The sequence below is a fragment of the Salmo salar genome, unplaced genomic scaffold (genome assembly GCF_905237065.1).
Source record: "Salmo salar unplaced genomic scaffold, Ssal_v3.1, whole genome shotgun sequence".
NCBI lineage: Eukaryota > Metazoa > Chordata > Actinopteri > Salmoniformes > Salmonidae > Salmo > Salmo salar.
In genome coordinates, this window is record NW_025547820.1 from 220,001 (window position 1) to 231,749 (window position 11,749).

The 11,749-nt window shown below is 40.8% G+C and overlaps 2 protein-coding genes across 7 annotated transcripts in view; one reads left to right on the forward strand and one right to left on the reverse strand.

Moving 5' to 3' along the window:
- LOC106564638 (elongation of very long chain fatty acids protein 4) overlaps nucleotides 1–1,197 on the reverse strand; it is a 20,258-nt gene extending 19,061 nt beyond the window's left edge. The window contains exon 1 of the mRNA XM_045711619.1: nucleotides 934–1,197. Within this exon, the coding sequence (XP_045567575.1) occupies nucleotides 934–970 (37 nt within the window). The 5' untranslated portion in view covers nucleotides 971–1,197. The remainder of the gene's footprint in view (nucleotides 1–933) is intronic.
- LOC123732461 (PRELI domain containing protein 3A) overlaps nucleotides 1–9,372 on the forward strand; it is a 14,010-nt gene extending 4,638 nt beyond the window's left edge. For 3 of the 6 annotated variants that reach the window (XM_045711623.1, XM_045711621.1, XM_045711622.1), the window contains exons 3-7: nucleotides 953–1,042; nucleotides 1,139–1,209; nucleotides 4,934–5,036; nucleotides 6,546–6,622; nucleotides 7,684–9,372. In XM_045711623.1, coding sequence (XP_045567579.1) covers nucleotides 953–1,042; nucleotides 1,139–1,209; nucleotides 4,934–5,036; nucleotides 6,546–6,617 — 336 coding nt within the window. In that variant the 3' untranslated portion in view covers nucleotides 6,618–6,622; nucleotides 7,684–9,372. The remainder of the gene's footprint in view (nucleotides 1–952; nucleotides 1,043–1,138; nucleotides 1,210–4,933; nucleotides 5,037–6,545; nucleotides 6,623–7,683) is intronic. The other 3 variants (XR_006763166.1, XR_006763167.1, XR_006763168.1) reach the window with 3 other exon arrangements.
- The last annotated feature ends 2,377 nt before the right edge of the window (nucleotides 9,373–11,749 follow it).

An 11,749-nucleotide genomic window follows, 5' to 3' on the forward strand; every position in this document is an offset into this window, starting at 1 on the left:
CACCTCAAACTTAGATTCGTCTGTCCATAACACTTTTTTTCCAATCTTCCTTTGTTCGGTGTCTGTGTTCTTTCGCCCATCTTAATCTTTTCTTTTTATTGGCCAATCTGAGATATGGATTTTTCTTTTGGAACTCTGCCTAGAAGGCCAGCATCCCGGAGTCGCCTCTTCACTGTTGACGTTGAGACTGGTGTTTTGCGGGTACTATTTAATGAAGCTGCCAGTTGAGGACTTGTGAGGTGTCTGTTTCTCAAACTAGACACTCTAATGTACTTGTCCTCTTGCTCAGTTGTGCACCGGGGCCTCCCACTCCACTTTCTATTCTGGTTAGTGCCAGTTTGCACTGTTCTGTGAAGGGAGTAGTACACAGCGTTGTACGAGATCTTGTTTCATGGCAATTTCTCGCATGGAATAGCCTTCATTTCTCAGAACAAGAATTGACTGACGAGTTTCTGAAGAAAGGTCTTTGTTTCTGGACATTTTGAGACTGTAATCGAACCCACAAATGCTGATGCTCCAGATAGTCAACTAGTCTAAAGAAGGACAGTTTTATTGCTTCTTTAATCAGCAGTTAACAGTTTTCAGCTGTGCTAACATAATTGCAAAATGGTTTTCTAATGATCAATTAGCCTTTTAAAATGATAAACTTGGATTAGCTAACACAACGTGCCTTTGGAACACAGGAGTGATGGTTGCTGATAATGGACCTCTGTACGCCTATGTAGATATTCCATTAAAAAATCAGTCATTACCAGCTACAATAGTCATTTACAACATTAACAATGTCTACACTGTATTTCTGATGAATTTGATGTTATTGTAATGGACAACAAAAATTGATTTTCTTTCAAAAACAAGGACATTTCTAAGTGACCCCAAACTTTTGAACGGTTGTGTATATATGTATATATATATCTATATATATATCCTGACCTGAACGTTTCTCTTGTAGATCTTGGGGACCAGTCATACCAGGACGTACGTCAAGGAGCACTCCATCGTGGATCCTGTGGAGAAAAAGATGGAGCTTTATTCAACAAATGTGAGTGGAAAGCGGTCCCTTCTCTTTGTATAATCATGTTTCTGTTGGTATCTTCATGAACGTTTCATACAAATTATTATCTTCTTCATCCTGCAGATAACTCTAACCAATCTGGTGTCAGTGGATGAAAGACTGGTTTACAGACCTCACCCAGACAACCCAGAGGTGTAAGTAGAAACAAAGCCCCAACCTAGCAGGATAATACACTACAACCTAGCAGGATAATACACTACAACCTAGTTACAACCTAGTTACAACCTAGTTACAACCTAGCAGGATAATACATTACAACCTAGCAGGATAATACATTACAACCTAGCATGATAATACACTACAACCTAGCAGGATAATACACTACAACCTAGCAGGATAATACATTACAACCTAGTTACAACCTAGTTACAACCTAGCAGGATAATACATTACAACCTAGCAGGATAATACATTACAACCTAGCATGATAATACACTACAACCTAGCAGGATAATACACTACAACCTAGCATGATAATACATTACAACCTAGCAGGATAATACACTACAACCTAGCATGATAATACATTACAACCTAGCATGATAATACATTACAACCTAGCATGATAATACACTACAACCTAGCATGATAATACACTACAACCTAGCAGGATAATACACTACAACCTAGCAGGATAATACACTACAACCTAGCAGGATAATACACTACAACCTAGCAGGATAATACACTACAACCTAGCAGGATAATACATTACAACCTAGCAGGATAATACACTACAACCTAGCAGGATAATACATTACAACCTAGCAGGATAATGCACTACAACCTAGCATGATAATACACTACAACCTAGTTACAACCTAGCATGATAATACACAACAACCTAGCAGGATAATACACTACAACCTAGTTACAACCTAGCATGATAATGCATTACAACCTAGTTACAACCTAGCAGGATAATACACAACAACCTAGCATGATAATACACTACAACCTAGTTACAACCTAGCATGATAATGCATTACAACCTAGTTACAACCTAGCAGGATAATGCATTATAACCAAGTTACAACCTAGCATGATAATACATTACAACCTAGCATGATAATGCATTACAACCTAGTTACAACCTAGCAGGATAATGCATTACAACCTAGTTACAACCTAGCATGATAATACATTACAACCTAGTTACAACCTAGCAGGATAATGCATTACAACCTAGTTACAACCTAGCAGGATAATGCATTACAACCTAGTTACAACCTAGCAGGATAATGCATTACAACCTAGTTACAACCTAGCAGGATAATGCATTACAACCTAGTTACAACCTAGCAGGATAATACACTACAACCTAGCATGATAATACACTACAACCTAGTTACAACCTAGCAGGATAATACATTACAACCTAGTTACAACCTAGCAGGATAATACACTACAACCTAGCAGGATAATACATTACAACCTAGCATGATAATACACTACAACCTAGCATGATAATACATTACAACCTAGCAGGATAATACACTAAAACCTAGCATGATAATACACTACAACCTAGCATGATAATACACTACAACCTAGCATGATAATACACTACAACCTAGCATGATAATACACTACAACCTAGCATGATAATACACTACAACCTAGCATGATAATACACTACAACCTAGCATGATAATACACTACAACCTAGCATGATAATACATTACAACCTAGCAGGATAATACACTACAACCTAGCATGATAATACACTACAACCTAGCATGATAATACATTACAACCTAGCAGGATAATACATTACAACCTAGCATGATAATACACTACAACCTAGCATGATAATACACTACAACCTAGCATGATAATACACTACAACCTAGCATGATAATACACTACAACCTAGCAGGATAATACATTACAACCTAGCATGATAATACACTACAACCTAGCATGATAATACACTACAACCTAGTTACAACCTAGCAGGATAATACACTACAACCTAGTTACAACCTAGCATGATAATACACTACAACCTAGCATGATAATACACTACAACCTAGCAGGATAATACACTACAACCTAGCATGATAATACATTACAACCTAGTTACAACCTAGCAGGATAATACATTACAACCTAGCATGATAATACACTACAACCTAGCATGATAATACACTACAACCTAGCAGGATAATACACTACAACCTAGCAGGATAATACATTACAACCTAGCAGGATAATACATTACAACCTAGTTACAACCTAGCATGATAATACATTACAACCTAGCAGGATAATACATTACAACCTAGCATGATAATACATTACAACCTAGTTACAACCTAGCATGATAATACATTACAACCTAGTTACAACCTAGCAGGATAATGCATTACAACCTAGCATGATAATGCATTACAACCTAGCATGATAATACATTACAACCTAGCAGGATAATACATTACAACCTAGCAGGATAATACATTACAACCTAGCATGATAATACATTACAACCTAGCAGGATAATACACTACAACCTAGTTACAACCTAGCAGGATAATACACTACAACCTAGCAGGATAATACATTACAACCTAGCATGATAATACACTACAACCTAGCATGATAATACATTACAACCTAGCAGGATAATACACTACAACCTAGTTACAACCTAGCAGGATAATACATTACAACCTAGTTACAACCTAGCAGGATAATACATTACAACCTAGTTACAACCTAGCATGATAATACACTACAACCTAGCATGATAATACATTACAACCTAGTTACAACCTAGCAGGATAATACACTACAACCTAGTTACAACCTAGCATGATAATACATTACAACCTAGCATGATAATACATTACAACCTAGCATGATAATACACTACAACCTAGTTACAACCTAGCATGATAATACATTACAACCTAGCATGATAATGCACTACAACCTAGTTACAACCTAGCATGATAATACATTACAACCTAGCATGATAATACACTACAACCTAGCATGATAATACATTACAACCTAGTTACAACCTAGCAGGATAATACTAATAATAATATAGCAACCTATCCTGTTCCCCCCCTCCTCTGTCCCTCTCAGTGCTGTTCTAACTATCTTCTTCCCCCCTCCTCTGTCCCTCTCAGTGCTGTTCTAACTATCCTGTTCCCCCTCCTCTGTCCCTCAGTGCTGTTCTAACTATCCTGTTCCACCCCTCCTCTGTCCCTCTCAGTGCTGTTCTAACTATCCTGTTCCCCCCCTCCTCTGTCTCTCTCAGTGCTGTTCTAACTATCTTGTTCCCCCCTCCACTCCTCCTCTGTCCCTCTCAGTGCTGTTCTAACTATCTTGTTCCCCCCCCCCTCTGTCCCTCTCAGTGCTGTTCTAACTATCTTGTTCCACCCTCCTCTGTCCCTCTGTGCTGTTCTAACTATCTTGTTCCCCCCCTCCACCCCTCCTCTGTCCCTCTCAGTGCTGTTCTAACTATCTTGTTCCCCCCTCCTCTGTCCCTCTCAGTGCTGTTCTAACTATCCTGTTCCCCCTCCTCTGTCCCTCTCAGTGCTGTTCTAACTATCCTGTTCCCCCCTCCTCTGTCCCTGTCAGTGCTGTTCTAACTATCTTGTTCCACCCTCCTCTGTCCCTCTCAGTGCTGTTCTAACTATCCTGTTCCACCCCTCCTCTGTCCCTCTCAGTGCTGTTCTAACTATCTTGTTCCCCCCTCCTCTGTCCCTCTCAGTGCTGTTCTAACTATCCTGTTCCCCCCTCCTCTGTCCCTGTCAGTGCTGTTCTAACTATCCTGTTCCACCCCTCCTCTGTCCCTCTCAGTGCTGTTCTAACTATCCTTTTCCACCCCTCCTCTGTCCCTGTCAGTACTGTTCTGACCCAGGAGGCCATCATCACAGTAAAAGGAGTCAGTTTGAGCAGTTACCTGGAGGGAATGATGGCCCTCAGAATGTCAGCTAACGCCAGAAAGGTACTGTTGTAAAACGTTTCTCTACAGAATCTGCTTTAACCTCTCTGGGAACGTCCCACCCTACTCAACAGCCAGTGGAATCGCGTGACGCGAAATACAAATTCCTCATAAATGCTATAACTTCAATTTCTCAAACATGACTATTTTACACCATTTTAAAGACAAGACTCTCGTTAATCTAACCACATTGTCCGATTTCAAAAAGGCTTTACAACGAAAGCAAAACATTAGATAATGTCAGGAGAGTACCCTGCCAAAAATAATCACACAGCCATTTTCAAAGCAAGCGTATATGTCACAAAAACCAAAACCACAGCTAAATGCAGCACTAACCTTTGATGATCTTCATCAGATGACTCTCCTAGGACATTATGTTATACAATACATGCATGTTTTGTTCAATCAAGTTCATATTTATATCAAAAACCAGCTTTTTACATTAGCATGTGATGTTCAGAACTAGCATACCCACCAAAAACTTCCGGTGAATTTAGAGTACATGAGTACATAGCTCGGCCATCACAGGCTAGCTAATTTGACACCCACCAAGTTTGGGGCTCACTAAACTCAGAATTACTATAAGAAAAATTGGATTACCTTTGCTGTTCTTCGTCAGAATGCACTCCCAGGACTTCTACTTCAACAACAAATGTTGTTTTGGTTCCAAATAATCCATAGTTATATCCAAATACCTCCGTTTTGTTTGTGCGTTCAGGTCACTATCCAAAGGGTAACGCGCGAGTGCATTTCGTGACAAAAAATTTCAAAATATTCCATTACTGTACTTAGAAGCATGTCAAACTCGGTTTAAAATCAATTTTTATGCTATTTTTCTCGTAAAATAGCGATAATATTCCAACCGGACAACGTTGTATTCATTCAAAGCCTGAAAGAAAAAAATAGAGAAGTCTCGTGAACGCGCGTCTCAGTCTCACTGTCCCCAGGCTGACCACTTACAAACTCTGCTGCTGTACTTTGCCCAGAGACAGCAGACACCCCATTCCACTTTCTGGCGGCTTTAGAGAGCCAATGGAAGCCTTAGAAAGTGTCACATTACAGCACAGATGCTGTATTTTCGATAGAGATGCAACAGAAGGACAACAAATTGTCAGACACGGCACTTCCTGTATGGAATCTTCTCAGGTTTTTGCCTGCCATATGAGTTCTGTTATACTCACAGACACCATTCAAACAGTTTTAGAAACTTTAGTGTTTTCTATCCAAATCTACTAATAATATGCATATTCTAATTTCTGGGCAAGAGTAGTAACCAGTTTAAATCGGGTACGTTTTTTATCCGGCCGTGAAACTACTGCCCCCTAGCCCAGACAGGTTAAGCGATACCGATGTAACAGTTCTGGAGCGTGTTCTGCATGCAGCGTTTCCTGTATGCTTTCTCGACTGTGAAGAGAGATGGTCCACGGTCCAAACTGTCTTTAAACATCTCCGTGTGTCTGACTTTAACCATGTCTTCTCTGTCCCTCCCTCTGTGTGTTACTGTCTCTATAGGGTTGGGATGCTATAGAGTGGATCATTCAGAACTCTGAAAGGGAGAACGTTCCTGTATGTGACCTGTACTAACTCTGGTAACTACTCTTCTCTGGCCTAGCTTAGCAGCACGTGACTGGTAACTACTCTTCTCTGACCTAGCTTAGCAGCACGTGACTGGTAACTACTCTTCTCTGGCCTAGCTTAGCAGCACGTGACAGGTAACTACTCTTCTCTGGCCTAGCTTAGCAGCACGTGACTGGTAACTACTCTTCTCTGGCCTAGCTTAGCAGCACGTGACTGGGAACTACTCTTCTCTGGCCTAGCTTAGCAGCACGTGACTGGTAACTACTCTTCTCTGGCCTAGCTTAGCAGCACGTGACTGGTAACTACTCTTCTCTGGCCTAGCTTAGCAGCACGAGACTGGGAACTACTCTTCTCTGGCCTAGCTTAGCAGCACGTGACTGGGAACTACTCTTCTCTGGCCTAGCTTAGCAGCACGTGACTGGGAACTACTCTTCTCTGGCCTAGCTTAGCAGCACGTGACTGGGAACTACTCTTCTCTGGCCTAGCTTAGCAGCACGTGACTGGGAACTACTCTTCTCTGGCCTAGCTTAGCAGCACGTGACTGGGAACTACTCTTCTCTGGCCTAGCTTAGCAGCACGTGACTGGGAACTACTCTTCTCTGGCCTAGCTTAGCAGCACGTGACTGGGAACTACTCTTCTCTGGCCTAGCTTAGCAGCACGTGACTGGGAACTACTCTTCTCTGGCCTAGCTTAGCAGCACGTGACTGGGAACTACTCTTCTCTGGCCTAGCTTAGCAGCACGTGACTGGTAACTACTCTTCTCTGGCCTAGCTTAGCAGCACGTGACTGGTAACTACTCTTCTCTGGCCTAGCTTAGCAGCACGTGACTGGTAACTACTCTTCTCTGGCCTAGCTTAGCAGCACGTGACTGCATGCATGCTGCTGTATGGTTTATGTAGACAATGGCCATTATCCTTCTACTTTCTCTTTTCCATTCAAGTTCTTCTATCTTGAAAGTTAGGATCACAGAAGATCAAATACTTTTGAACGATGAAAAATGGAAAAACTTGAAAGCCTGTCAATTACTTTCTGTTGGTTTGATGATAACACTTCTGCTATTGTTGCCTGCAGGAAGGGCCAATCAGAGGAGTGTAGACTACATGATCAGGGACTATATCATCCTACACCAAGCAGCCAGCCCAGCCAATCAGAACCCTCTCTGGTACCCAGCCAAACCTCCCACATGGCAGCTGGGAATCAGAACCCTCTCTGGTACCCAGCCAAACCTCCCACATGGCTGCTGGGAATCAGAACCCTCTCTGGTACCCAGCCAAACCTCCCACATGGCAGCTGGGAATCAGAACCCTCTCTGGTGCCCAGCCAAACCTCCCACATGGCAGCTGGGAATCAGAACCCTCTCTGGTGTCCAGCCAAACCTCCCACATGGCAGCTGGGAATCAGAACCCTCTCTGGTACCCAGCCAAACCTCCCACATGGCAGCTGGGAATCAGAACCCTCTCTGGTACCCAGCCAAACCTCCCACATGGCAGCTGGGCATCAGAACCATCCCTGGTGCCCTGGCTTCATAGAGGGCATCACAACCCTCCCTGGTGCCCTGGCTTCATAGAGGGCATCACAACCCTCCCTGGTGCCCAGGCTTCATAGAGGGCATCTGAACCTTCTTCCTGGAACACATGGATTATATGTACTATACTACAAGCTCATAAATATCATCCATCCCAATGGAATACAGTGAAGAGTTCCAGTACTGGTGGATCTCTCCATGTGTTCATCAGGACCTCCTGAAGTTCTCCGTACCAATAAACAATGTTGCTGGCTGTCAGGTCAACGATCAATAGAAACACAAGGGTTATTAATACATCATCAGAAAGACAGTGATCATTGATCCTTCCACAGAAAGATATCCCTACTGAGGGATTGAGGCCAACGTTGATGTCCAGGAGGATATTGATTGGATACATAGGTGTATGATAGATGTAGGTTGCGTGCCATTTAGGACGACATTTAGGATGCTATTTAGGACGACATTTAGGATGCTACTTAGGATGCATATGTAGTGTGGATATAACACCTCCCCACTCTAACATGTGAATCACATAGAAAAGCTACAAAACGTCATTCTCCATATGAAATGCGGATGGTATTTGCTATGGAAATCATCTACTGCCATACACTGTATGAAGTATGCATTCATCATTCTCTTATGGAAGGTTCTTCAGTAATCTATCACAACATTCTCTTATGGAAGGTTCCTCCAGGAATCTAACATTCTCTTATGGAAGGTTCTTCAGTAATCTATCACAACATTCTCTTATGGAAGGTTCCTCCAGGAATCTAACATTCTCTTATGGAAGGTTCTTCAGTAATCTATCACAACATTCTCTTATGGAAGGTTCCTCCAGGAATCTAACATTCTCTTATGGAAGGTTCTAGAGTAATCTATCACAACATTCTCTTATGGAAGGTTCCTCCAGGAATCTAACATTCTCTTATGGAAGGTTCTTCAGGAATCTAACATTCTCTTATGGAAGGTTCTTCAGGAATCTAACATTCTCTTATGGAAGGTTCTCCAGGAATCTATCGCAAATGTGAATGGTGTCTGGTAGTGTTTCATATTTAAGCGAGAGTTTCTTTGACATTTTTAACACAATGGATATTTCTTTGCACGTAGATAGTCTAGGATTATGAAGGTATATACATTAAATGAATGTACAGTGACCTCACATAGATAGGAAAACTACAGTAGAGCTGACGATGCAGTAAAATATAAATGTTCAGACAAACTTCAACGGTAAGAGAGAACAACCTCACTCTACAGACCAGGGTGATATGTTACATACCACTGTGAACAGGACCTCGTTGGGTTAGCAAATGCACTTCATGACAAATTGGTATTTTAATGGACCTACATGTATGTTTAAACTGTGTCTAAAAGGGCATCCTAGTGCACTACTTTTGACCAGAGTCCACCCTATTCCCTACATAGTGCACTACTTTAGACCAGAGCCCTATGGCCAGCTAAGACACTACTTTAGACCAGAGCCCTATTCCCTACATAGTGCACTACTTTAGACCAGAGTCCTATGGCCAACTAAGACACTACTTTAGACCAGAGTCCTATGGCCAACTAAGACACTACTTTAGACCAGAGTCCTATGGCCAACTAAGACACTTAGCTCCTGTAAAATCTCTGCTTTACTGACTGGTGTTTATTTATAGCGTCTTCATATACTTGAATTATCAGTTGATTTAATTGAATGTTAGATATTTATTTTTATAACATTGAAAATGTATTTTCTTTATTTAGTTTTTACTTAAGTTCATTTTAGTAAATACTTTCGTAACACTTTTTCTTAATTGCATTGTTGGTTAATGGCTTGTAAAGTAAGCATTTCACATGTTGTATTTGGCGCATGTGACAAATAAAATTAGATTTTGATTTGAAACCTGCTGTGGACTGGTTACTCTTTACATACATGCAACAAAAAAAAAATGGCCTATTTAGTCAGTCACTGGCCAATGAATGCAGTACCAGGACTGATCAGCCAATAGGACAGAAGATCACGCTGCAGTAAAGTCAAGTCGTCAGTTGATGGCGTAATTGAGCTATGACTGACAGAATGCTGGACAACAAACAATGTTAATGTTTTGGATCGTATTCTCTGTGTGAGCCCAATGTAAAAAAGGGATTTTAGATTCTGGCCTGCATGGTAAATACCAGTACCGTATGACATGGGTTGCAACTTGGGATCATCGTCATTGACTAGTTAAAATAAACCTTGGGATGATCATCACAGCTAGAATATTTTCATTAGTACATTTAATTCATATTCCAATAACAGTGGACAAATTACTAAATATTCATGGAAACAGCTAAAACCAAAAAATCGGAAGTATTTTCAGTTTATTTATTGAACAGAAACATGACATGTATTGGACATTACTCTACTGCCTAGGCAGTGTGAATAGGGGTCAAAGTCTACGTCCCAAATGGAATGCTAATACTTTTGACCAGGGCTCATATAGTGCACTATATGGTGGTGGTGGTGGGGGGGGGGTCCCATTTGGGACGCAGACGGATACAAGATTAAACCACTCAACAAGTAGTTCCATCATGCTTCCTATTCCCATCAAAACAGGTTATTCAATATGTCAGACAGACAAATCATTTAGAAAAGAAAAAAACATCTGGGTATAAAAAATAAAAACAGCATCATGCAGGAAGCCATAAATAAACATGTTTTGAATCATAAAAAAAAAGTCCTTCAAGCTTTTAAAATATATTGGTTTTCAAAGCTGCTCCTTCAGTACCATGTCAATTCTTCTTGTAAATAAATGTCTCCTAGATTAAAAAGTTAAAACACAAGAATCTGAAAACATCCCACTTTTGTTCTTAACCAGCTGCTCTTGGGCACAACACCATATCTATTATTATTCAGTGTGTTTGTAATATCGTTGGTAAAGCATTAGCAGCTAGTGACTACACACAAGCAAAATACAACCAATTCATACAAAAACCTTTGTAAATATCAAATATATAAAAGTGAAAAAAAAGGGGAGGGTTGTGTTTAGAAAATATATGCAGTCAACATAAAGAATATCAAACCAGTCAACTTTGGTGAAAAACACCTTAGTACAAATAAAATAACACTCTCCCAAAATGTGCCAAAGCTAAGGCCGGATTTCTCTCTCCACTTTCCCAGGTTATCAAAAAAGTCTAACGTTTCCAAAATCGTTAAACACATAAAACTTGAAATTTGTTTTGTCCTTGAAATTGAGCCAAACTAATTTCAAACTTCAAATCACTTAATATATTTCCCTACCTTTTTCTATTTGAAAATGAAACCCATTATGTTTTAAAACTTGGGGCTGTCAAAGTTAACTTGTTAATAACGCGTGACATTTGTAATTCCTTAAAAACAAAATTGGACACCGTTAATCATGTCTCCATTTCTTCATCACACGGACCCTTTTTGAGCGCCCGTTTCCACACGGACCGTTTTAAGCGCAACACACAACACGCTCTGTGCCCGGTCACCCTCTCAGTCCGTGTGACCTCGGTCTCAGTAGCGCTGTCGGCCTCTTGTGGTGCACTACGCGCACAGCTTTCAACAACAGTTAAACTGGAAAACTGACATGAAGTTCAACCATAAACACATTCCCAGGCGTTTCTTTA